Source organism: Typha angustifolia, chromosome 7 (genome assembly GCF_048772165.1).
Source record: "Typha angustifolia cultivar Huaian chromosome 7, ASM4877216v1, whole genome shotgun sequence".
NCBI classification, from domain to species: Eukaryota; Viridiplantae; Streptophyta; class Magnoliopsida; order Poales; family Typhaceae; genus Typha; species Typha angustifolia.
The window spans coordinates 1735831-1762559 of record NC_133245.1 but is presented as its reverse complement, the minus strand read 5'-3'; the positions used below and the strand labels follow the sequence as shown (position 1 = coordinate 1762559).

Here is a 26729-nt window from a genome sequence, read left to right as displayed (position 1 = left end):
CCTACCAATTTAATAGCAACGTGAACGGCATGGTATAAGGCTTAATTTCTATGGAATATTGTCACCGAGTTCCGTAGAAGGAGCCACGTAATTTGTCCTTTATTATATTCCTTTTTCTTCTGAAATCTTTATATCAGATCCCTTTCTCTAGATCATTATTATTATTTGGAAGTGAATATTATTATATTGTCATCTTCTACTTTCTGTACTCGTTATTTGTGATTATGATGACTAGCTAATAAAAAAGATAGAGGAAGGAGAGAGTCAGAGAGAGGAAAACATGTGCGTACAAAAGGAATTTGAACTGGTTGGCGAGAAAATGATTACATGAGGGAAGCTTTCTTACAAAAGATAATATAAGAAAAACCAAACGAGAGAATGCGTCAGGGACACATCAGCTTCATGCTCGAGATTCCCGTAACTGGTCAGGGAGAAGTGGAGAGCAATCAATAAGCTGAATAGAATTACCAACACTTCAGTAGTCGTTTCAAAATACAAATTGGGCCGAAGGGCAAAATTTAAGCCCAACACATTCCATTCCATTCATACATTATTTCTCTCTCTCTCTCTCTCTTCCCCAGAGCTTTCCTTTCTGATAGAAGAAAAATGCATCCTCTTTGTCTAATGTCCAACTACAAAGGTAGCCAACATTGCTATTTCACGAAGGTAGAACACAATTCCCATTTGCAAATGGATTTCATTCATATTATGAAGTGATTGAGTGAATAGTATTATTTGTTGAGGTGCTCCATGATAGTAGTATCCTTACCAGGAGCTTTTGAGGAAGGAGGAAAATACCAGCACCCAAAAGAATCAAAGCAGCAGAACCTTTAGAATTGGGGAGTGGCTGACATCTCCTCTCATGGCTGCAATCCTCACCTTATCCGCTCCCAACCTCGTTTCTGCCCCAGGTGAACAATTTCTCCTGCTTTCCTTTATTAAAGCCCTTCTACTTGAGCAATTATTACAATAGTACCCCTTTACCCTTTCACCCGATACTTCCAACTGCAAAAAATAAAAAACAATGTGTCGGTAGCAATTTTGAGAGAGGAATACTAGTGATATTTACAGAGTACACCATGTAGACATCAATTTCACAAAATCAAAATAGACAATAGCAAGCATTTCAAAATTAAAAATTATGACAAATGTTTAACACCAATAAGGACAACCATATCTACAATAGTCAATCTTCATTAAATTTCTTGAGGAAATGCTTTTCAGGTATGGAATCATCTAAATCTTGATTGGTAAAGCAGGGGAGAAAGCAGAAACATTTTTGTCATCTAATTATACATTTAATAGGAGATATTGTTGCTCAGTTAACAGCGGTTTTGCTATGCAAATATCACCAAATTGAAATATAAAATACATGCCACTCTACAACTGCACAAGTAGAAAGTTTTTACATGTAAGGTAATGAAAATTAAGCTATTATGCTAATAAATTTTAATCTATGAAAATAGATATCAACCCATACCTTGAAACTGGCCTTTGACTTTGTTGCTGCAGTATCCTTTGCACAGCCTTTCTCCAATGGAGCTAAACTGTTTGAAAAAGCTTGCATTGGCTGCCATGATATGGGAGGAAACATTCTGCAGCCTGTGAGTCTCTTTAACTCCATACTCAAAGAGAAGCAAAATCTTCAGTTTATTTTACTTATTACTCCACCTTTTTGCCCAGGGTGCCACTCTCTTCATGAAGGATTTACAAAGGTATAAGCAGCATCGCTCCACTAAATATATACTAGAAAGTGAATACTATAACTAAGAAGCAAAGAAATGTGATTTCTGCAGGAACGGGGTCGACACAGAGGAAGGACTATACAACATCACATACTATGGGAAAGGAAGGATGCCGGCAAGTAACCTTTGCCATTTTCAGTATTTACAAACTAACGCAAGATATTGGTGGTAGCTGTAGTTAAATAATTGATAGTATACTTTTGCATCTTCAGGGCTTTGGTGAGAAATGCACTCCAAGGGGTCAGTGTACATTTGGACCAAGGCTGCAAGAAGATGAGATCAAGCTGTTGGCAGAGTTTGTCAAGTCACAAGCTGACAGAGGATGGCCAAATATCGAAAGTTACGGAGATTGATTCCTGCAAGAAGAGGAAAAAGATTGCAATGCAGCTTATTTTAGTAACCCCAATCAAGAGTACAATAATGGTGTTAACTATCATGTATTTCTTAATTCAGAAATGGAGATATGGGCAGCTCATATAAGTCTACTAGACATATTTGTTCTCTCAAACACTATAATGTACCCTTTTTTAACACTGTGATGCCAAATTTGATGGAAAAATGAGCATACTTTTATATGCCAGAATAACAATAAATTCAAAAATGATGAAATATTAAGGTTACTTTGAAATGTTAAGAAAAATAAATGGATGCACTAAAGATATGCCCAAGCAAGAACTGGTGGCACGGAGTGTAGTGTATTACTATATAACAAGCATGCATTCAGATGGAGTAACAGATTTAACAGTTCACCAAATTTTAACTGGACCATCAAGAATTTTTAAGACTCAACTCCATATCATGCTGAGAGGCAGCCCAACCAGGCTCATAAGCTTCAAGAAACCCGAGTTTTGCTTTATTGGGAAGATCATGGGGATGAACGAAAGGAACTCCAGGTGGCCATCCTATTTCCATTCTTGTATTGCCACACGGGCTATCCAGTGCGTGTATGTGGCCCTCACATTCCTTAAGGCTGCAAAACCGTAGCTTAATGCCCTTCTTGTCTGCGATATCCTGAACTCGCTCCTTGAGAACCCTCTGTGCCTCTAGACGTAGCCTTTTGGAAGGTGGCAGAGGCTTGCGCCTTGCACTGCTCTTCCTCCTCTTTGCTAAAGGTTTAAAAGATGCTACACCAAACATCCCAAAATGCAATTAGAAGATGATGAGTTTGTAATAAATTGAAATGAACCATCTATATGCCTGGTAAAGATCATAAAAGAATTAAAGGAAATGCAAACAGGACACAGAGGGCTCCAAAACAAATTGAAGTTGCTCTTGATGCCCCAGAAGTAAAATGGTAAGCTTATAGGTGCCACAAACTAACAGAAATAATGCAGTATCTTTATTCTGTTGTCTGTCCAGATTCAAATTGCTTTCTCCATTTTCTTCTACGATAATTTTAAAAAAAAATCATGGGGACCACATAATACCAGATGTTTCAGCATTATCAAGGGAGTAACTCTATTTCTTCAAGTACATGGATTTTCAATAACAATATTTTGAGCATCATTCAGAAATGTACTTATGATAGATGATAACTTTATCCCCTATAAGAAATTTTCTCATCATTTTTATCTGATGACAGTTTCTACTTAAAGCAATAAAAGAGGTGACTCCAAAAAACCCAAAGGAGTTTAACTGCAGATCCAAGATACTGAGAATTCTTTACAAAAGAGGAAAAAGAGAAAGGCTAAATGAAGACATTCATTAGGCTAGATAAATGATACAAAAGATTAGGTATTCAAATTTGCAGTAGAAATGCTAAAACATTCAGAACAGTCAAATGATTCAAATGCTAGATATGGAAACTACAATATTCAAGAGGTAAAATTGATCTTTCACAATGAGCCATGGTATAATCAACTGAAATTTCTCATACAAGTTTGCATCTTCAGCCTTCAACAATTCCATATGTTAATAAGTGTGTCAAAGGATCTCCTTTAGAGGAAAAAAATCTGCCCTAATACGAAAATAACAAAGCAAATCAGAAAATAGATTATAATACTAGGATGCTAGTGTACCATCTTGTCCAGTGTGAAATGTATAAGTTGGTAAACTGTTCTTCGCAAAGAGTTGATCAGTAGGGTGTGATCTCTGCATAAAGTCATCCACGGGTATGGGAATTTGAAATTGAGCTTCAACACCATGGCCAGCTGCTCTCATCTCTGAACAGCTCAGACTTGCCATAGATCTTGGCATAAGCTTGAAAGCCAAAGAACACCGTCCATATATGTTACCTTGCAAGTTTCCCATATCAGTCCTATACATTGCTGGGCTGACATAACCAGCAGTTGCCTGATAAAGCGCAAGTCCAGGATAGATAATGGCATCTTGAGGGCCAAGGTCACCATCCACAAGTATCCAACGCCCATGGAAATCCTTTATATGCAAGCCCGCTCTATCTGACTTGACAAGGGTAATTAAAGTTTTATCAACTTGATGCTCATGATCTGGGAACATGACCAATTGCGCATCCTCCTGCGCTGCAAGGTTATGATGTTGCGATCCTTGGAAAGATGGCCTTGAATGGCAGCATACTGAAAGAACGGAAGAGGATATTTCTCTGCTCCTCAGAGGCATGTTATCAAGTATTTCAGTAAATGAATAGCTTCGTAAATTTAAAGAAAAGCTGATAGCGTCCAAGATATCTCGAGCAACTTTCCCAAGTAATGCAAATATGTCAGGTAAACCAGATGGAGGAAACTCCAGAGCACCATTGGGCTCTGTAGGAGTAAGACCGGGCCTGTAATCATATGTTTCTTGCCACAGTTCAGGATCTGCATAATAACCGGAGGTCTTACACCACTCTTGGTTGTCACTCGTATGAACCATCTCGCCAGTAGGATATGAATGCTGATGAAAAAAGAGACGACCAGATTCCAGTCCAGATCTTAGAAGAGCACCATCACCAGGTGGCAACTGAATAATTGCAGCAGAATACTGAGCAAGCGATTGTGTAAGAGTTGATACAGATATCTTGTACAAGTCAGAAGGAAGCCCCTCAGAAGCTATGAGATCAGTAAGCCTCACACGACCAAGAGATGGCTGAATTGTTCCTGCCATGGCACCCATTCAAGATGGCCAATAACTGAAAAGTCTGCAAACATGCCCAAGAGTCTGTTAAATGGATGGAATTACAGGATTTTGATAAGGAAAACATGTAGAACTAAAATCCAGTTCAGGTAACTGAATCTAATTACATGGTTTCTGGAAAAATAAACAGTATATTTCAGGAAAGAGAAGCATAGATGCGTACATACATGTATATACATATATATTATAGTGTCACTGTAGGCATGTTTTCTGCATCCTACTCATGGAATAGAGGATGCTGCACCAACCACAACAGAAAAAGGAAAATAATTAAAGCAAATGTTAGAAAATGGACAGAATCGGGGAATGTGATCTGGATAGTTAACAAATAGCAGTCACCTATTCCATACATGTCAATGGTATTTAACTGGATCAAATTTCCAATTCTCATTGTAGCATGCTAACAACTATAGAACCATTGATGATTTAAAATATGACAATTGCTGAGTCCCCTACTTCTTGTTAGAAACATGCAAATATATGTTGTGAATTCCATTTAATAGATATGATAAGTTTCTAGAACTAATTGCTCAGCTGGTATTGACTGCATAAAAATTTGACACTGAGGACATATAAAGAGACTAGCTGATCCAAATTTATCAATAAGTTCACAGCTTACATGTGTCATGCTTGAAGTTTAACAGGGTTCAGAATTTTCTTCGGACTCTCTCCTTATTCATAATTCTCCTATTCCCTTAAATCATCATTGTTGTTCATTGTCGAATTCCTCTGCCCTATAATAATTAGTGTTCAATCGATTCCATTACATCCCATAACAGCAACCTTTCCATCACCAACTGATTAAATATTTATAGAAAATTTAATTACAATGGAAAATAGGATTAGATTTATTTCCTTGTTCCTTTAGGGCTCAAAGATAGTATGGTACTTAACTGGATCAAATGATTTGATTTGTTGCCAATAGTATTTATTTCAGATGCGATTTTACACTCTTATGATCTCAATACTAGAACACTATCCGGAAGATCTAAACAGCCGAGAGGAAACTCGGACGGCAACTGAAGTAATCACTATCCCATAAATTACGAGATCGAGTCAGCTCATAATTCAAGATTCTCTTAACTCTAAAACCTAGAAAGACAAAAAGGAAGCCCTAACCAGGGCAGTCGAAAAGAAATGAGATCGCCACGAATCTTTAGCTCATAAGCCCCTTCAAATCCTCGATAGAGAGAGATATGGTTCAAAAAGAATAAAGCAGCGCAGATCTGGGGGGGGGGGGCTTACTTATTTCGCATTCTGTTGAGGCCCAAGTAAGCGGCAAGTCGGAAGGTGGCGGAATAGTTGTAACCCGCCGGCGGACAAAGGGGCTGAGTTGGGCGGCGGTGGTGGGAGGAGGAGGAGGAGGAGAGGAGGAAAAGAAGCAGGAATAGTGGGGCCGAGTTTAAGTTGATAAAGAACACTCGGCCCATTAAAAGGGGAAAACATGTATATAGTTTTTTCTTTTCTTTTCTTTTCTTTTATTGTGACATTTAATCTCGTATAGTTATGACCTACTTGTAACCTCCTAACAATAATTACTATTAAGATTAAAAAAAAAAAACCAAATTATATTATCTTTGGACTAAAATAATAACAGTGGAGGGAGGACTGAGGAGGGTCTTGTCTTTTAATTTGTATGTCGAACCATCATCTTTAATGAGTGAGTTTTTAATCGATTCTTCGATTCAGATATCGAAGGGTCATGGAGTCTCGACGAGCAATGTTTATAAAGAGCGCAGCGAGCAGCAGCCGGCCGTAATAGGCTATCAAAATAAAACACAGCCGAGCCGGGAAGCCCGACGGGCGGTACGTACCGGTACGGCGAACAAAAGGCCGGCCAGGCTGATGATTATTGATTTGGGATTCTCATTGGATTGTAACAACTGATTTACGTTTTCTTTTTTTGAAAAAAAAACCAACTGATTTCCGAAGTGGCTTCCGAATTTTCCGCCGTGATCGTCGGGATTAATTTAAACTGATTCAATGGCAGCTGTCAAGAAACCATATCGCACTCGTAAGGTCAACCATGATTCCCTTTCCTACTAAGATTCCTGTAAACTCTCTATACTAAGAATTATTCATTGGCATACCTTTTAGCAGCCTATATGTATCGATTATATACTGTTGATCTCATCCCTTTACAACTCTCTCTCTCTCTCTCTCTCTCTCTCTCTCTGTTAAAAAACCAAAACTGATTGTAAAGGTATGTACTCTTTATAATATTGGTGTATCTGACACAGCTAGGGTGGGTAGTTTTTAAGTTTGAGTCTCATGTTTCCTGATAAGATTAGGAGATCAAGTGGGACTATGTCAACTAATTTCACTTGAAATAAAAGTCCTTTAATTAGTCTTTTGTGGGGGATTCCTTGATGGAATAGGAGAGGGATTCCTATATATGTATAGAGACATGAAGTAAAAGTCCTTGCTTGGTTAGTTTTTTTGTAATTGTAGAATCTCTTTATTGATGAGATAGAAGAGGGGTTGCTAACTCTTTGTATAGACGGTAATGAGACTGGAAACATCTACTTTTCTTCAAATTATGAAGATTTAATTGAAGAATCGCAACAGATTATTTTTCTACATAGTGTTTTGATTCAAATATCAACTTTCAGGGTAAATTACATGAGATTCAATTAAGGTGGTTTTCAGTCTTAGTTCAAAATAAGTTTTGGCAAGTACTGTTCCTTGAAACTTCGAGCAATGTTTTAGAAGGCTTTATCATGTAGATGTATACTTTAGTGCATCATCTCATACACATTTATGCATACATTTGAGGGTAAAATTTTGGTCAATGCAAAAGCTTCAAGCCAAAGCCCAAAAAGCATGATTTGAGTAAAATTCAAGTCCATTTAAGAGTAGATTTATGATACACCTTTAATAGTTGATTTGTTACAAGTTCCACAAAATTCCTTTGTAAATGTTTGGGTTGAGTTGGCAAAATTGGTTCCCCAAAATTGCAGCATTCAAAATGCTGCCTTCACTGCTCTATATTTCTCTCATCTAGTTTTAGTTCATATAATTTTGTATAGGTTTATTTCATTTTTTCATTTGTTTGGGTATTTGACTTAGCCTCTTCAGAGATGAGCTTTGCGGATTTGTGTGCTGATGGAGAAAGTGAAGCACGTGTTGTGAATGATGAAAAGCCTAATCTACTGCAAGGACTAGCTCAAGACAGAAGATTCTACAAACTTGCGAATTGTCATGCAAAATCTGCAGATTGTTATGTAGCTAGAGTTTCTATTGAAAATACAAAAGGTTACACAGAAAATGGAGCCACAGATGAACTGCAAACTTTAAGCCAAGGGAGTGCCAGGGCACCTCTGAGCCGGCAATTTTGGAGTGCTGGGGATTATGAAGCTGGACAGACTTCTGGAACGCTAAACCCAAGTATAAGAGTTTTGATGTTCTTTAGTACACATTTTCACATTGTCTATTAACTTTTTTTTTATCTCTATACAGATGTCCAGAATCGTCTATGCGTGCATCCTAAGTTTCTCCATTCTAATGCTACTTCACACAAGTGGGCTTTTGGTGGTATGTCTAACATGGTTTAAAAATGCATATTTTTCTTTGTTGTTGTTCATTCGTAGTCCCTAGCTTTGGAACTTACGACTAACTTCGCTGCTGTTTATGGATTCTTCTCCCAGCCATAGCAGAATTACTTGATAATGCAGTTGATGAGGTATATTTCCTTTGATGGTCTTCTAATATTAATCCTAAGGCCATAGAATGATTGATATAATTTCAAATTAAATGCAATTACTTTGTTCCATTTATTAACTAACTCAGTCCTCTTTAATTTGGTTCAGAAAAAAGATTTTTCTGTCATTATATCTCAATTTGTTTTTTTTTTTTCCTTTGCCAACTTTTTAATATGATGGAAGTGTTGTTTAAGCTGCTTTTATTGAACTTTTACATTGATCAGATACAAAATGGGGCTACTTTTGTCATCATAGACAAAATTACTAATCCACGAAATGGAAGTCCTGCTTTGTTGATTCAAGGTACTTCTACCTTATTCTTGTCAGCCAAGTCACTAAGTTTGAGGACTTCCTTTTCCGTACCTCTCTTTTACCTATAGACTAATATAATCTATATGTACTTGATTATTTTGTACCAAACTACTTGTTTTACAACAAGATGATGGAGGTGGAATGGATCCTGAATCCTTGCGCCGTTGTATGAGCTTTGGATTTTCTGATAAGCAATCATGTTCGTCAATAGGACAATGTATGGATCCCCAAACATTTTTCCTGTTTTAGTACCTATATTCTCCTTCTTACTGATATCGTGATATATAAATCAGATGGAAATGGTTTCAAAACTAGCACTATGCGGCTCGGGGCAGATGTCATTGTTTTTAGCAGCTGTATTAATGGAAGGTTGTAATTTAGTTCAAACTGACTACTTGTGTCCTATTATACTTTATGCATGTTGGATAGCCAAAAGATGTGTTACTTCTAAAGTGGTACAATTTGGATACTATTATCAGCATATCATAGATTCATAGTTCTGTTACTTTTCACTTAATTCAAACCATCAAAATAAGTAATGTCCAGTTTAAAATTCATCTGTTAGATTTCAATTTCATGTCATCTAATAACTTCTGTATCTCTAGTATATCATGCCAAATTGCATTATTAAAGATCAGATAATAATAAGACTGTCTAAGGCCAATTTTTTTATGTTTGATTCACACGTAGTAAAGACTTACTTTTTGTGTTAATTATTGCAAGGTAATTATTTGAACAGAAAAATACCTGGAATTTGTTTACATATATTCCATTGTAACCTAGAAATGTGAAACTGTAAATCTTGGTTGAAAGTTCGTTGGAAGTTTTGGATTGAGGCAACATCTTCTTGATTCTGTACAAGAAGATCATGTTTATTTTTTGTAGAAAAAGGTTGTATCATCCTATCATCCTATGGATGTAACAATTTTTGAACCCTTTCAAACATTTGCAAAACATAAAAAGGATCAAGGCTATCCTGAAGTGTGTGCCAGTTTTGTAATGAGTTGTGCTCATACATCTAGGCTTGATTCATTTAGTGCAAGCTAAACTTCTACATGTTTCTTTATTCCTCTATCTAATTCCTGTCCAGCTAACCTGTCCTTTCCTTTCAGGGAGTTAACCCAATCTGTTGGACTTCTTTCTTACACATTTCTGAGGAAGACAGGACATCAGGATATTGTAGTGCCTATGGTAAGTTGGTAAACCTTCGGCTTTCAATTAAGATTCATTACTTCTTTGTCTTTTTCTGCCTTTTCTGCTTAATGATCTGTTTTACATGTATCTGTCGTTCTATATATGTTTTAATAGTATAAGCATTTCTTTCTTTAGGTGTACTATATGTACAATCCATTGACAGGTGTAACAGAGAGGTTAATTCGGCATAGTCAAAATCAAATGTCCTCCAATCTGTCAGTTCTATTGAATTGGTCTCCCTTTGCTACAGAAGATGAGCTGCTACAAAATGTAAGTTGGAGGATTGTAGCTTTAAGTCTATTTTAAGTTTAATGCATGAAAATTGTACGGTTTATCATTTATTTATGGTCAAAAGTGTACACTGTTTTTGGACTCTCGTTGGAAAAAAAAAACTGTTTTGCAATTTATTGTTTCTGGCTGTTAAAAATCCTTGGTCCTAGCTTTAACTTCTTAACTTTAGCTAGTTTTACTTGATTTGTATTATCTGTTCTGGTTATGGTGGTCCCTTATCATTCTAAAATCATATATTCGAACTTCTCAATGCTTGAGTATTTTGATGTAAAACATATGGCTTTTTGTGATTCATGAATGTCCTTTAGATTCAAATGATCATATTCCATCTTCTCTACCACAGAAATGACATGTTCTATATTTTTGTTATTGAACAGTTCAGTGACATAGGCCATCATGGCACGAAAATTATCATCTTCAATTTATGGTTCAATGATGAGGGAGTTCTAGAGCTTGATTTTGATGCTGATATAGAGGTTAGTATGTCTTCGATATTTCAATGCTTCCTCAGAAGTGGTTGGTTTACTATTTTTGTTTCAAAAGTTAATCTCTATTTCTGAAGAGATGATTATGATTTTTACGAAATTTTTACTAAGAGTTGAAATTTGGCGTTTTTCTCCTTATATGTTTATTGAGCTTTTATTTTGAATGATAAAGGCAGTATTTCTGCCCAACTCCTTTCTGTGCAAACACTTCTATTTTTATTCCTCTTGAAATACCATAATTTTGCTGAAGGTTAAGCATCACCATGATTGCGGCTTTTCTGTGTATCTTATTTGTTCTCTTATCGATGAACACCATCAGTTACTGTTGTCATCGCTCTTCTGCAATTTAATATTTCAGTGTTTCTTTCCTCATAATAAGCCTTTCTAATAGTTCAGTTGGGCTTATTGTTGTTTCAGGATATTATTATCACAGGGGTACCTAGGTCAGTAGAAAGAAACGACAAGTCAAAGATACTAACACAAAAGCATATTGCAAGTCGACTCCGCTATTCTCTTCGAGTTAGTTTCTTGCTTAAGTCCATATTCTCAAAAAAAAAAGAATTCTTCAGATACTTACTTTTGAAAAATTACAGGCCTACTCCTCTATTCTGTATTTGCATCTACCAGACTATTTTAGAATCATCTTACGTGGACGTGAAGTTGAACATCATCATATAATTAATGATCTTAGATATTGCGAATGTATCAAATATAATCCCAAAGTTTGCGGAAAAACAGAGGTTTGTGCTGAGCATATTACTTCTCTTGTGGATATATTAATTTTCATCTGTATTATCTATAAGGTGCTATAAGTTCTATAATTTTGCCTAGATGAACTTATATGTACTACAATAGAATATAGCAGAGCAGCATGATATTTATGAGATTGTAATTTTTAGCTATTGACATTATTGGCATGCATAAACTTTATGATTTTTTCCTTTCATATCCTTGATGCAGGCCGAGGTTATCACTACGATTGGATTCTTGGATGGTTCTCCATATGTCAACGTTCATGGATTTAACATCTATCACAAGAATCGTCTTATACTGGTAAGGATTTCTTTCCTATTGATCTTTCTTCCTTCTTTGATGTAGTGAAGATCAACTTTCTTGTATCTGCAAATATTCCTTAAGGTCATGATGAATTTTTGCTGCCACCATGTCCAAACAATCCTTATCATGTGATATAGATTGGACCATGTCTTTTTATGAGATAATCTTTAAGCCTGCACCCATACTATCACCTTCTTCTGTTGCTCTAAAGTCCATTCTTAGCTAATCTATGTGCAGCACATCCTTCTCTAGAATTTTTTCTTTCTATGATAAGCATTTAAGTTTTTTACCAGAAAAAAGCTTCGCACCATCCACATTTACTTATTAGGCCTCTTTTAGTTTTAGTTCAAATTGTCAAGTAAAATCGACAATTTCATGTATCATTGAGCTTGATTTCTTGCAAGTTGATTCCACAGCTTCTAGCCTATGTTTTTTGTACACCAAAAGTTTATTATTTTACACCAAAAAATTGTACTTTATTTTGATGATGAAGAATTGTCATGCTAGTAACATGAGGAGTTTCAATTAGCCATTGGCAGCTACGCACTGACCGTCATGATGGAAAGGGGTTGCCCCGGTATCAAATATTAGGCCAGTTTGGAACAGGATCTATATGGGGAGGTACACATGATCATCGTATACAAGTCGTAATGTGGGAGTGTCAAGATATTCCCATGTATATGTGTCAACAATACTCTAGCTCATATGTGCCAACACGTGCTGGCCAGTATGCCAGGCATGTTGATCTATGGTCATGATTGCTCTAGGCTATTCCAAACTTTCTAGAGGAGTTACTTTTAGATTGCATGGGCCTAAACTACAAGCAAGAAGTGCTCTATCCACTTGCCTTGTAGCTTTGATATCAAGTCCTTTTGTCTGATCTTTAGAATTTGACACCATCTTTTAGAGGCTTGATACCAAGTTGATAGTCAGTAAAAATATATCAAAAGCTACAAAATAGGTCATTACTTGTGAGCAAATTTGGCTCCAGAACTACATTAAGATTCCTACCGATATATATATTGCATCACACGTGCCAAGGCCATCTCTTATTTGGTCCAACCTTTTCCTACCATGTCTAAAGATTCTAATTTATGTTGATGTTTAATTAGGTTCTTGTCCTCTTTCTTGTTACTTTTTCTTTCATTAAATCTTTCTTATTTCTATTGGACCAAATTCTTTTCATCCTTTAATTTTATGGACCATTTGATTTTTATTCTTCTCAGCCTTTTCACCGCATTGTGAATTCTTCAGGCAGTAAAGGTAGAGGTATTGCTGGTAAGACTGTAGGCCAGATGGATATCTTGTTCCTTTTCTATTTATTAATTTTTTGCACCTAGTTTTATTTCTACCGTTTCTTTTTCTTCCTTGTTGGCACTTGTGACAAATATCCCTTTTCCAATATCCAGATTGTATTGGAAATTGCTGTTGCCATTTATTTATAGTTAATCGTTTCGTTTGCAGGTGTACTTGAGGCAAATTTTATCAAACCCACACATGACAAGCAAGGTTTTGAGAGGTCCACTATCTATCAAAAGCTGGAAAACCGTTTAAGAGAAATGACTTATGAGTATTGGTACACCCTCTTCCTTTTGGAATCTTCTTAAATTCTAATTTCCACGATAACTTGAGTTTTATGATGTTTTCCATCTCTTTATCACCTGACTAGCACTTTTGTACATTACACATTAAAATTTAGTTATAATAATGCTCCTTGAAGATATCAATAATTTAGAGGAGGCAAATAGATGTAAATGTCAGTCGAGCATTTTCTGATGATTCAGACAGTTATCATTATCTTAGCTGGCAAATAGTCTGTAACAAGAGTTATGGACCTTGTGGTTGATAAAGTCTGAGCTTTTAGCTTCTTTATGTCTCAAGAAATTGTACTTCAAGATGCTATGCATGCTCAAAAAGTTTCCTATATGTTTTTAGGAGTTTCGGATCTTTTTCTCCTTGTATGAATATCTTTAAGGTGTTGGGTTTACGGTTTCTCATTTTCTTTCGACTTGTCAGGGAGTATCATTGTCATTTGCTTGGTTATACCAAAGACTCCCTTTCAGTGCCAACTCCTCATCAATTGCTTCCCTCAATATGTAACGGATTACCAGACATGATGAACACTAGAATTTCAGAACAACCTACGGGATGTTCCACTCAAATGTCTACCGGAAACAAGGAAATTAGTGCTTCATGTGCATCATCATTGTCAACTTCACAAGAACTTAGCTCCAGCTACAATGCTGTTTCTCAACTAGGTAATTTCTGTACATCCTGTCACTTGAAATGGATATATAGCACCAACCCCATGCTCTCTTCAATTTGCAAAACAGGAGTACTAGGGAAAAGGAGACGTGAGAAACATATCATTGAAATGGGATCAGTTGAAAGGCAGGAAGTAGACAATGAATCAGAAAGAAGTTCCAAGAAGCAGGTTAGTGATTGGTGCTTTGGAAGCACTTTGTTAAACAAATAATTCAGTCAGCTGACCATATAAGGTTTATAACCTTTTGAACCCTTATATTGATGTTAATTCTCATCTTTTTGTAGCTTATATGTTGGTTTCTTTGTAAATAATTCCATATTTGCTTCCTAGTCTGCTTTATTGCTCGATAGATTGAAGTATCTCCAAATTGGGTGTGATCCAGTTTGCCTGTAAGTGAATGGAATACCTAGTGTTTCAACATAACCATTCTCCATCAGCAGTTATTTTTCATGTTGTATTGTAGTCTATTAATCTATATATGTGGCCCAAGAAACAATTAGCACGCACTAATCTCCAGTCTTGCAAATGCATGATAGAAGAATGGTGGAAATGATTTCTTCTTAAAGTTAAATAAAACTTCATGCTGATCTCTATCATCTTACAGCTTTGTCATGGTGTTGACGAGAGTCCAGTCAAGAAGAACATACGCATAATGCACGAAAACAAGAAGCTTCATGCTGAGTAAGTATTCGGGATTCAATATTTCTTTAGAAGATGCTAGTGTCCTGAGTTATAAGATGCTCTCCTATATCATCTTACAATGACAACTAGTGTAGCTTCAACAGAGACTAATCTTTTGCACAACAGTTTCATGGGGAATACCAATGTTCGTATTCAAATATATCTATCACATTTTTAATTTTGCATTTGATTGATCTCTTAGGTGCTTGGAGTATGAGAAGACAGAGAGAGAACTTCTGCTCAAGGTAATGGTTAATTGCTATGCTCTCCAAATAGTGGCCAATGTCTAGCATTAATTTATCAGCTTGAGTGGTAGGCTCTGAAGCGAGATCGGATATCAAGCCATTTTTAGTTCTCTTTCAAACATTGCAGTTCACATCATATATAGTTAAAGAATGTTCGGCAAATATTACTCAAAGATATGTAGAGAATGTGATAATCTCTTTTGCTAATTACTTATTATCGCTTATTGAGCAGGAACAACAGCTTAGGCGCGAACTTGAGCATACCCGAAGACTCTACAAGAATCTCATTGTCGATCTCGTATCAACACGTGATGTCAAGTCGGAGAAATTGTAAATATTTTTGCTTAGTTTTTTTGGTTCTCAGATTCATCTGTACATATAGCAGCAATTTTGGATCAGCCTTTTCTTGGTTTTACATGATTATATATCCCTTGGAGATAATGAGTGTATAGTTCCCAGCCTGAACGTTGTACAACTGCAACCGTAAAGAATATTTATAAACAAAGAATTTTATTGAAGTCTCAGAACATGTTTCATATAATAAACACCACTGTATTGCTGTATAACAAAAATTATCATACTGACAGGCTATTCAGCTCTCAAATCTAAGGATGAGCCAGCCTTCTGTATTGAATTAGTGATAATCCACTCCGTCTTTCCATCTGTCATTCAGCCACAATATTCCGATTTCTCGAATGGGTTAAAAAACTTGCAAACTAATAAGTAATTACACAACTTTGCAAGTTTAAAACCCGTATGTCAAGTTGATACAGCTTCCAAGGAGAGTGTGCATCTTGCATAAAGAAGAACATGCCGAATGGAACACAATACTGCCATCTAAACTTACAGCACATCAAAACAGTGTAGACAATAGTGATTTAGAAGCCTTTCGACAAGACTGCCAGGTTCAGGAACCAGTGTAGATGTAATGCTATTCCAGAGATGAAACGTGATTGACTCTTTCACCATCCTCATAAATAAAGCTTCCTGCTCCACTCTTTCAAATTCATCAGCTGGTTCTGCAAAGTACCTGTATAATACCACTAGATTAGAATGTCCAGGAGATGACATATTTTCTTAGATGATTGCAGTAAAAATAATTGTTTCTATCAAATCTGGGATGAGAAGGAGTAACTCCATCACTGTGGGCTCTCTCAGGACGAGACGAGATAAAGATCATTCAATGAGGATAATAAAATCAATCTGTTTCAGGTGCCGCTTAATTCTTCTAACAGGGGAGTAATGTCCACCTTGATGGTATTCAACAATAGAAAAGTCTCTTTTCTGGAATTTGCCACTATAGTATCCCCAAGTTTTAATATGTATTGTATAATAAGGCAAAAAATAGATAGGAGTAAAAGCAGAAGTTCTTAATTCAAATTTATAGGAATATAAACAGAAATTCTTAATTCTCTCAGAATCATTAAACATATCAGAGGACCAATCTCAGCTGTTGTTACCAAATAAGGTTGAAATATAAAGCCCACATCATATTCAGCCCATATCATATTCAGTGTAGGTTAAGTGCTATCAAAATAACAGGAAAACAAGTTAATAATTGGTCACAATATTATTGCGGTAACAATCGTGATGCGGACATTACTGATAGAACTCGATGATGTGTGTACCAGCATAAGAGGCGTCGATAGTTGATGATTCCTCCTATAAGGATTTGGTTATAATTTTTATTTATTTTGAATGTCTTTTATTTATTTCTTATGCAGAATGTTTATTACTTAATTTCATTGTAAATCTATATATAGATCCATTGTATTTTCTTTTGATGCTAATAAAAGATTATTTGACTTTGTTCTTTTGAGAACCTTGGTGTGAAATCATTTTTAGGATAGAGGTGTGAAATCCCATTCTTTTTTTCCTCAGTTTCCTCCCCCACCTCTCTCTCTCTCCACCGCGTTTGGCATCAAATCAACTTGAGTAATTATATGGACTATGATGTTAAGAATCAACAAACAGATGATAAGTCAGAAGACCCAATGAGTACTATCACGAAGAACATACCTAGTGATATTTGTGGAACTGATAGGGTAAAATACAGAAGGAGGTTTTATCTTTATGTCAAGCTGTCCGTAGCTTTTATCTACTTTGCTAGAAAGCCTGTCTATTGCTCTTGTCATCAGATCAGCTCCATTCCACTTTAGAAGGGTATCATCATATGTTGAATGAAATTCCTTCAGGCACTCCATCAGGAAAGGACTGCAATGACAATAGAATATTATGTTTGAACAGATACAAAAGGTGCACAGTTTATCATAAAATAGTAAGTAAAGATGTGAACATCAGCTTGACTTTGAAGGTTGTCTCCTTGTCAAGATCTGATGAAATATGCCAAAACATGTAGAACAAAAAAGCTTCTACATGAAATTAACTTTTCTATTGACCTATATAAAAGCAGATGTCACCAATCAGACCATTATATTGATTTCTTCATGCAGACCTTTAAAGGACCAAATGAGGAATGAACCGTCCACCATTATTTTGATATCCTCATGCAGTAGAGAATAGTCTATCGACCTAAGTGAAAGCAAATGTCTCCCAATCAGTCTGTAACCATCTGTCAACCATGAATAGAACGTTGACAGTTCTTGTTCTATATAAGGCATGCAAAGTGGATCTATAATCAATTTCAGGAGAATATTTATACATCTCGATGGGCAAGAATACAAAAGCTTTAAAACAATAAATAAGGGACATACTAATTTCATTATATCAAGGAACAGACTCTGATTAATAGCCCAAAATGCATACATAAAATTATTTGAGTACCTGTGTTTTGAAAATACCATTACTGCACCACTAAAGGTTGAATTCCCAGCAACTTGCTCCTCAATACCAACAGAATTCTGGAGAGAATTTAAAGGGTTCAGAACTATAACATCAGAATCAAGGTATATGCCTCCATATCTGCATTTTTCAAAAAGCATCGCACATGTTCTTGTCATAAAATAGGAATAAATTACAAGTATAGTTGTTATAAGAAGTTAAATTGACACAAAATGTTTCAATGCAGACAGCAACACATCTACCTTTAAGGTAAGGATTTGTCCTTCTACAGATGCATGAATAAGGTTCTTCATTAAGTAAAGGTTTTCAAAGATACAAGGAAAATGTTTAAAATTGGAGACAGAAATTTATACAGTAGATTTCATACAATCCCAGAGCAACAGTTAACAGTTTACACTACTTATGTGTACTTCATCTTCAATCTTGTACCTAGGGGACCTAGGAACTTGAAACTTATGACAAGTATTTAATCTTCTCCAGGAATTCTAGGTTGTCAGGCATCTTAAACTCTATGATCTTAACAAGCTAGTAGGTATCGGCCACCAATAATTCCCTCATAGTGAACAAAAGAGTAACCAACCTATTTGCTTCACAAAGAATTAAACACACATACAAACAAAAATGCGTTCTAAAAGGAGCTTTTGGGCCGGTCTCCACAGTGTATCTGAGTAAGATGATCAAGCAAATTATTTCCTTTTGACTTTATTATGGCATGGAAATCATTCAATAGTTAGGATCTATAGAAATTCATGAGGATGTTTATGATGTATTGCTAGGTCACTACACAATAACAAGTTGCGCACAGTAAGAAGAAACTTGGTCTAGAAAAGAAAGGAAACCTTACTTGTAGAGAACAGCAAGTCGTATTAGTTCACTATAATGTATAGAATAATGCCTTGTCTTTCTCCATTCAAACCACACAGTTGAAAAAATATGTGTTGGAGTGCCCTCCAGAAGTTCGTCAAGATTTGGCATAGCAACTGCAACTCTGAACCTGTAAGGAAGAGAAATCCAACATCATTAATGAACGTGAGCTCTTGCATTTTTAGATCAATTTGCTCTTCAAATCTACGAAAAAATTTTATATGTACCTAGAACTTAACTAGCATGAAATTCACTGATATGAATAGTTTGAAATGCTAATAACTTTATAAGAATTATTTCAAAGAACTTAGTAGCCAACACCACCAATACCATATAATATCAAATACTAGTAGAGCAGAAAGTGAACTGAAACAAAAGTTAGTATCAACACCCTGCAACGAGGATTCTAGAAATGAAGAAAGTAATATATATCAACCAAACTGCAAGATATCAACAATTTGCAAAACTAATAAAAAGAACATGTTCTGGAAACTAGAGAAGTTCGTACCCATCCTTTGCAAAATCCCGGAAGAAATCCAGCTCCATTGTCTCTGAGAGCATCACAACGCACGCATCCCTGTGGTGTCGGAGAAGGCTTTCCAGCCCTCGCTGGTGCCGGACGCCATAAGTCCATGGTGGGCTGTTCCACACCATGAACACCCTCATCGAGCATTGCCGATCACCGAGAAACTGATCCATGAATTCAGAGAACCCCAGATGTGGATCTAACCCAGGAAAGTATCCCCATCGTCGACCATGATCGACATCCTTGACCTTCTCCTCTCCCTTCTTCTTCTCCGTCTCCTTCTCCTTCAAAGCAATCTTCTTCTTCTCTTCCTCCTCTGCATCCGAGCGTACACTTCGCCCCTCAGCTCCTTTAGCATCCGCACTTCTATCCTCTACAAATGGGGTCTTCTCCAGCTCATTCAACAACGTCCTCTGCACCAGCCGGTCGCCACGGGTGAGGGCGGTTAGCCACGGCCCATCGGGATCCTGGAGAAGCGGGTGGTTCTTGGGGTTGAGCAGCTCAAGGTTAGACCGGAGCATCCTATCTTTCCTCAGAAAATCCGCCTTCGCCTCCAGCCACCGCTCCCACCCCAGCCGTAGCGATGACGCTCCACTACCGGATCCGACCTTAAGCAGCAACGCGTCCTCGATCCTCCTAATAGATCCCAGCTTCACCCGCACGTCCTCGTCCACCGGCTCGTCGTCGGATCCGAAGGCGATCCCAATCCGATCCGACTGCCGGACCTCCTCGCCCTCGCGCAGCCAAGCGACATTTCCATCACGGCGGCCGCCAAAGGGCCGGCGGGCGACGCCAAGGGTGTGGTCCCAGAATACGGCGGATGGGTCCGACTCATCGGTGTCGGCACCGTCGGCGTCAATGCGGAGGGCGCCGTCGTCGGGGAGGCGGCGGCGGGAGCGGTCAGCGGCGTCCTCGTCAAGGACGTCAAGCTCGTCGATGCGGTCTTCGAGGGGGTCGGCGAAGGAGTCAGGAGAAGGCTCGTGGTCGTCGTCGTCGTCGAGGAGGAAGGGCTCAGGGGAAGTCCGGGGGAGGAGGGAAGAGGAGGAGAGGCGGGAGTGGAGGACGAAGAGGGAGAGGAGTAGGAGGAGGGCGGCGACGAGGGCGCATAGCTGGGGGCCGTAGGCGGAGCGCCGGCGGGAGGAGGGGTGGGACCGGGGGAGCATTTGGAAATAGAAGTATTTGATAACAAAATGCGGACTTGGGTGGTTGGGGGGTTTAAGAAGTAAAATCTAATTGCTTGCGACTTTGCCAAGCATTATTGTTAGGTGCTTTGGCAATGTCATTGTCAGCAGACATAGTCAGATGGATCACCGTTGGATTAGTAATTGGAATTTGGTTGAACAATACGTTTTGCATTTCCAATTGCCTCTCTCCAAATATGAGATGTACTATTTTCTTTTCCCTTGTTCAAGTAGTGCTCTACCATACAATGCTGCCTTCATCTTCACAGTTCATAAAAACTACTGGTAGTAGAACTCAAAAGAACTGCTATAGGAAAGAAATAATATTCGACAATTGCCTACTAATATATATATATATATATAGCAATTCGAAGCACTTTACAAAAGTTCATGTCGAGTCATCCATACAAGACTCTAGTACATTTTATACCATCATAATCCTTTGATAAAGAGGAATTAATAACACTAACACTTTTTTGTTGCTTTCTTCACTTAGATGTACACCTAATGCCAAAGCGCACTACACAAGAATTTAAACAATCAAGTCATTGCGCATTTACAAGATCATCAGAGTGACTCACTGACTGACATAGATTCTGGTCAAATCTGAATACGATTAGATGTACGCCATGATACCTGTGGAAGTAGAGGTAAGAGGCAATGCTAAAACTGTGTAAGAACAGGCCACAGAACATACAAAATACGCAAGCACTTGAGGTTTGGCTCCCGTCAACAACTTTAGGCGTCCAGACTGTTATATAACCAGATAGACGACTTTCTTCTCTTAAGACTGGGTACTAATAATCCAAGAACAAAGTTATTAAACGAACTGCTGGATGTCATATATGTTCTTCATAAGGCAGTCCCCTCCAATCTGCCGGTTCTGGTTTACATAGACATCAAAAACAAAACTATGTCAGGAGGCTTGTTGACGGTCATTTCATGAGTCTACTATTCCCCGGCATCGAGTGGATGTAAACCCACCGGCTCAGTTTTGCTTCTGTCAACCAAAGGAAGTACATCTATTTCAACTTTATTGCATTCTTCGTCTCCATGAACACTTTCATTTTGCAGTACAGATTGCTCGCAGCTTCCTGCTTGAGATTGGTTAACCTTTTCGTCTAGACCTTCAACATGCAAAGTAAAAGCGTTTGAAAGATCAGCAGAAAATTCTACTGAAAGCTGCCCCATGCAGCCACTGGATATATTATTCCTGCAAGTTCTCAATCCCTCCAGGTTAACTTCCAAATCATCAGTAGCTACAGAACTTGGACAGATGCTTGATACTGAATTATTCTTATTTCCGATATCTTCACGTCTTGTGGTTGATGGGTCTGAGTCCTTATTTTCATTCGATTTTACCTGGTTATCTTTAACCAGTCCACAGCCACTAACAAAATTTTTGGAGGAAACTTGCAGAGTTCGGATTTCCTCTCCAAGGAAGGATGGCCTCACGAGTCGCCTTCTCTTCTTCATAGATCCCTCATTCTTGTTACTATCACTGTTGTGATGCATTTCGCTTCCAGCTTCCTCCTCTGAAACCTTTCTTCTACGCTTAAAATTCAAGAAAGGAAGCTCACTACGTTCTTTAACAGTTGCCACACTTTCTCCTTCCATGTCGCTATCTAAAGAAACTCCAACTGATTCCTCATCCAATGGGGGCTCAAAAATTTGCTCATCATTCCACATGCTCCGATGTTTGCCCATTGATTTGGTTACCTTACTCCACAGGTCTCTCCTGTTGGACAAGACATTCAACAGCTGATCCAGTGAGAGACCTGCTTCTGGTGTGTTTATGATGTTCTTTTTCCAACTGGCTTGTGACGTCTTTGATATGCGAGAAAACACACTAGCTCGTCTCTGCTCGTTATCTGAATGGAGAGTGGAATTCACAGCAGGTGAAAGATATTCATACTGTTTATCATGTGTTAGGTATTTAGGTGTCAGCTCGTCATAGTCATTGTAACACTCAGAATCTGAAAAGTAGCTCTTTTGCATATCAGATAGATCGTCTGATATATTGTACAGTAAGTTGGACGATGTGCTATTACTATTAACTAACATGCGGTCCTCTGCTAGAGGTATATAGTCAGGGGTTGACCCCATCATGCAGTACTGCTTTCTCACATCATCTTCCTTTTCAGATCTGTGCTGGTAATATTGAGCACTGCCTGAGTTCGTCCGTAAGGTTGTCTCGGCACTCTGTCTTGCACTTATCTCTTGCGCTGGTACACACTTAGTAACAGGGTCTCTGAAGTCAGGAAAGGATGCACGCTTGTTGCCTTGCAGACTAGCAGAACTTTCAGAACCTAGGAAAGGTATACCGACCTTGGAAGACTCATAAGATGGGAAAAATGTCCTGTTCTTTGCTTCTTGTCTGTTAGAAGTAATGACTTTGTGGGTCTGGGAGTTCAACATAGGCAAATTAAGGGTCTTGGGGTCAGACTGTAGTGTCAGTTGATTTCTAGTACCATGAAAATGTGTTTTAATAAAAGACCTAGGGTAGGAACTTAATTCTTGACCGAATAAAGGAGATCTCATACCTAAAGGTGCAGAGGAAAATTCAACTCCATGACCTTGGACCGTATGGCAATAACCATGATCATAAGACGTAGTTACGGGAAAGTGAACCCTAGGAGCATGGTCACTTTCTGATGCTGAACACCCAATATCAGGTAATCTCCTGGTTCCACACGACACCATTTGGTATAATTCATGCTGAGACCTACACCTTGAATCTTCTGATGCTAAAATAGCCTTATGTTCATCTGAATTTAACCTAATTGACCTGTTATTTTCTATTTCCCTAGCATTATCTGGGTAAGATATATCAAGCTGTCTTACGACGTCATAGGGTATTCCTGGCCTCTGGTATGGTTGTATTCTGATCTTCTTTAAGGAAAACAACTGAATAAGCTTGGAAACCTATACTCAAAAGTCAATCAACAAATTCACATCAATTAAAAGCTTAAACAATCAGGATATATCAAAATGAACGAAAATATCAAGTACATAGGAGAGGAGCATACCTGCTCATATTTCAAACCAAAGTTAAACTTGTAAGGCGCAAAATAGTTCTCACTGATAGCACCACAAAATTCATCTTCAGACAATGGCTTGCAAAACCAAATCCTTTTGAAAAGAATCTGAATTCAAATAATTCATAACTAGTTAACCCAAACTTCATATCAAGATAAAATGGAAGCCACTGATGCAAAAAGGAAACTTAAAAAGATTACTTGAAACAAAAGATCATCTAAATATAGTTACTGTATAGCACATAATTAATCAATATAAAAATGCATCTGTTATAAAAACACAACAATAAATCTTTTTAAGCATACAGGATGTGAAAAATCAATCAAAGGAAATTTACATTAAAATACCTATAACTAAATACTACAAATTGCAAGACCAAAGCAGAGCACGTTACCATACCTGAGCAGGGTAAGCTTTCCCTGATGAGGTGAATGCATCAGGCATAATATTCAGCGCACCATCTGAAGTTGCCTCAAACACTCCATAAAGTTTTCTCTCCTCATGCTCAAACAAAAATAAAACCATACCAGCTTTAATTTTCTTTATAAAATTAGCAAGACGAGACGGAAGGCCAAAAACTTTCCGCTGGAAGCATTCTTTCTTTGTCATGCGGTTACACATGAAAATTGCACCCAGAATAACTGAAGAGTCTATATGGAAATTGTTTTCCTCGTTATCCATGAAGTACCTTGCAAGCATTCCAACAAGATTATTAAAAATAACAGTTCACGGGACAATAAAGGAACATCCCTATGAAGTATAAATTCTAGGAAATCTCTATATTAGTAGTTGAGAGGCAAATTCTTGCAAATGGAGAATCAAATCAATGATGTTAATTGCACAGGAACCACATACATGTAGTATGAAATATCAGATGTAAAAAAAATTTATTGATGGAAGATGGATACTTCTATAGTCTATACAAAGGGATTATTCTAAAAGTAATGAGATCTGTTATTTTATCCTTAATTGTCATGTACGAAGAACTTGAACAGCATCAATTTAAATGTTTATCACCACTTCCTAATTCATATATTAAAAAGTGTGCAACATTTGTAAGCGAGAACTAACTTATATTATAAAACTATTACCAAACACACATAATCTGATAGCCAGAAACAGATAGCGATTTGATTCATCCATTACTTCTCTGAAACCCATCCTGCTCTAAATTGCTACAGCTCTTGCTGTGTTCTGTGCTGATTAATGTCATTCAGTATAGACAAGTCTCAACTCACAATGAGAAAATCTACGACAGACAAATTTAGGAAACTGATTACTCAAACAGAAAAGAAAACCCTTGAAACCCAAAGAACAAAATACGGATCCTTGCACTATATAGTACTAATTTCTCCTACACAAACTTTGTGCTACTAGTGCACCATATTATATTTTTTAGACATGCGCAAATAAATCTAATATACTCTTACGTGCAATAATCTCTTACTCTACCTCTTCTAGTACATCCCTCTGCAAACGAAATAAAACCACACAGAACCCAAGTAATAGCAACTATTCCAGGTGATTCATTCTAGAAAATCTAAGAAAAGCCGCATTGGAATTATACATCATGCGAGATGATCCAAAAATAAATACATAAATAAATAAACCTACAGATTTCCATAAAAATTGCAAGAACGAACTGATCGGAAGAAGTAGCCCAGCAAAATACAGATACAGATACAGATGCAACGAACAAGTAGATGGAAACCGTAACGAGAGCAGATGAGATCACTACAAGTACAAGAGAGAAGGAGACCGAAGGGGAGAACTATTTACCGAAGACGGAGGAGAGGAGAAGAAGAGGATGGATTGCGTAAGAAGGCAGAGAAGCCGAGGAGGGTTATGCTTTGACGATGGTTTCCACTTTTCAGGAAGTACAAAAAGGAAACCCCCCCGTAACCCAGAAAAACGTCGTTTTATATTTTATTCTCACGCTTATACCCAAAGCTGGCCAGGTGGTGGGGCGGATTAGCCGCATACACGTCCATCGTCCTTCCAGGAGCAAATCACCTACTCCCCAGTCTCCACGTCGTGCGGGATTTTTAAAGCCACGTACCAAACTGTAATGTGTCATTAGAGTTTTTACACCAAACTAGACGGTTCTCAATTTTGTTTACCAAAATGATTTACACCCCCAAACTTAATTTAAAAAATATTATTTTACTATAGTTCTAAATAAAATACTGGACTATCGAACGTTTTAGCATTTTATTTAAATAAATAAACTATAAAAGAGGGTTGATTTGGTCAAAACCTCCAACAAACTTTCATAATTTCTTCTCTTTTTAGAATCATGGTTCTCTAAGTAGGTTCTCACCACTTTTGGATTATTACTTTTGAAATATACACCTTGAAATCTATGTATTTGCATAAAATGTGAATAAAATGTAAACCAACTATTGTAAATAATTTGGTTTCGATCCCCTTGTGTGGATTTCAGTAAAATTACCACTAATTTGTTGCTTTAGAGGTCGCGTATGTGTAACTGAAGCGAATAACTTGTAAACGTGAAAGTTGCCAACGGTATCTGCTTGCAATACACTCCAAAGCAAGAAGGAAGGGAGGTATTAAACCGTAGTTAAGTATCTGTAACTTAAATTTAGAACTCTCGGTAACTGCTTGCACCTGACGCTAACATCGAATGCCAGAGACCTGATGCCATACACAACTTCACTTTGCTGACCCTACAAGAAGAAATAGAGATAAGAGGACCTAAAGTGCGATACTGGAGAAATGGAGATCATTATGCTGCTTCATTTGATCTATGGACAACTCGACTCTTGTATATTTGGAACAGCCAACAGCAGGTAGCAGCAGATAAACTTTAGAAATTTGCACTTAAGCGCAGAGAACTCGTATAGAATGCATGCTTCTCTGACCAACATTATTTGAAAATCGAACAATACGATTCGTTACATTCATGATATTAGTTTTCAAGATGCATGCACATGTTTCGACTTTATGATATTACTCTTTTCTTGATTGTGAAGAGTTATGACTTTTTTTTCTTTTCTATTCTATTTTCAAGAAAAGAAAAGAATATGGCATGTTAACTTCGTGTCCTCCTGGTGAAGCTCCCTCCCACAGACCTGGCAACGATCCATCTGCAAACCTACCTTCCAGAATCCTCTCCCAACTATTAGCCATCTGTTTCCAGCCTAACACATACAGGATTAATCCTCAGGGTTAGGCTATCTGCTTAAGTTAGCCATATTGCAGAAACACAAGCATTCAGTTTTAAATGCTAC

General features: G+C 37.5%; 4 protein-coding genes across 8 annotated transcripts; 1 reads left to right on the top strand and 3 right to left on the bottom strand.

Annotated features, from left to right (window-relative positions):
- Positions 1–444: 444 nt before the first annotated feature.
- On the bottom strand, positions 445–6194 carry LOC140762775 (uncharacterized). Its single transcript, XM_073100720.1, has 5 exons — positions 6081–6194; positions 3764–4839; positions 2536–2869; positions 1481–2101; positions 445–1005 (listed from the first exon to the last, which is right to left on the bottom strand). Exons 2-4 carry the CDS (start codon positions 4812–4814, stop codon positions 2086–2088), a joined length of 1401 nt encoding a protein of 466 aa, XP_072956821.1. The 5' UTR covers positions 4815–4839; positions 6081–6194; the 3' UTR covers positions 445–1005; positions 1481–2085.
- A 281-nt stretch (positions 6195–6475) lies between these two features.
- On the top strand, positions 6476–15438 carry LOC140762277 (protein MICRORCHIDIA 6-like). 5 transcript variants are annotated; one of them, XM_073099983.1, is made up of 21 exons: positions 6476–6651; positions 6789–6849; positions 7914–8222; positions 8295–8369; positions 8483–8517; positions 8761–8839; positions 8976–9065; positions 9142–9217; positions 9961–10039; positions 10178–10312; positions 10711–10809; positions 11236–11337; positions 11412–11558; positions 11779–11871; positions 13101–13152; positions 13339–13450; positions 13891–14132; positions 14208–14308; positions 14745–14821; positions 15024–15066; positions 15299–15438. In XM_073099983.1, the coding sequence occupies exons 2-21, from the start codon at positions 6819–6821 to the stop codon at positions 15398–15400; spliced, it is 2079 nt and encodes a 692-aa protein (XP_072956084.1). In that variant the 5' UTR covers positions 6476–6651; positions 6789–6818; the 3' UTR covers positions 15401–15438. The 5 variants fall into 5 exon arrangements, with proteins under 5 accessions (XP_072956084.1, XP_072956083.1, XP_072956087.1 ...); XM_073099982.1 differs by having other exon boundaries at positions 6476–6690; XM_073099986.1 differs by having other exon boundaries at positions 6477–6651; positions 6789–6854.
- A 127-nt stretch (positions 15439–15565) lies between these two features.
- LOC140762278 (uncharacterized protein At4g19900) lies at positions 15566–20461 on the bottom strand. The gene is made up of 5 exons (XM_073099987.1): positions 19241–20461; positions 18713–18862; positions 17851–17988; positions 17086–17280; positions 15566–16096 (listed from the first exon to the last, which is right to left on the bottom strand). Exons 1-5 carry the CDS (start codon positions 20419–20421, stop codon positions 15910–15912), a joined length of 1851 nt encoding a protein of 616 aa, XP_072956088.1. The 5' UTR covers positions 20422–20461; the 3' UTR covers positions 15566–15909.
- A 413-nt stretch (positions 20462–20874) lies between these two features.
- On the bottom strand, positions 20875–26630 carry LOC140763875 (uncharacterized). Its single transcript, XM_073102250.1, has 4 exons — positions 25258–26630; positions 23878–24166; positions 23469–23585; positions 20875–23364 (listed from the first exon to the last, which is right to left on the bottom strand). Exons 2-4 carry the CDS (start codon positions 24157–24159, stop codon positions 21391–21393), a joined length of 2373 nt encoding a protein of 790 aa, XP_072958351.1. The 5' UTR covers positions 24160–24166; positions 25258–26630; the 3' UTR covers positions 20875–21390.
- Positions 26631–26729: the final 99 nt, after the last annotated feature.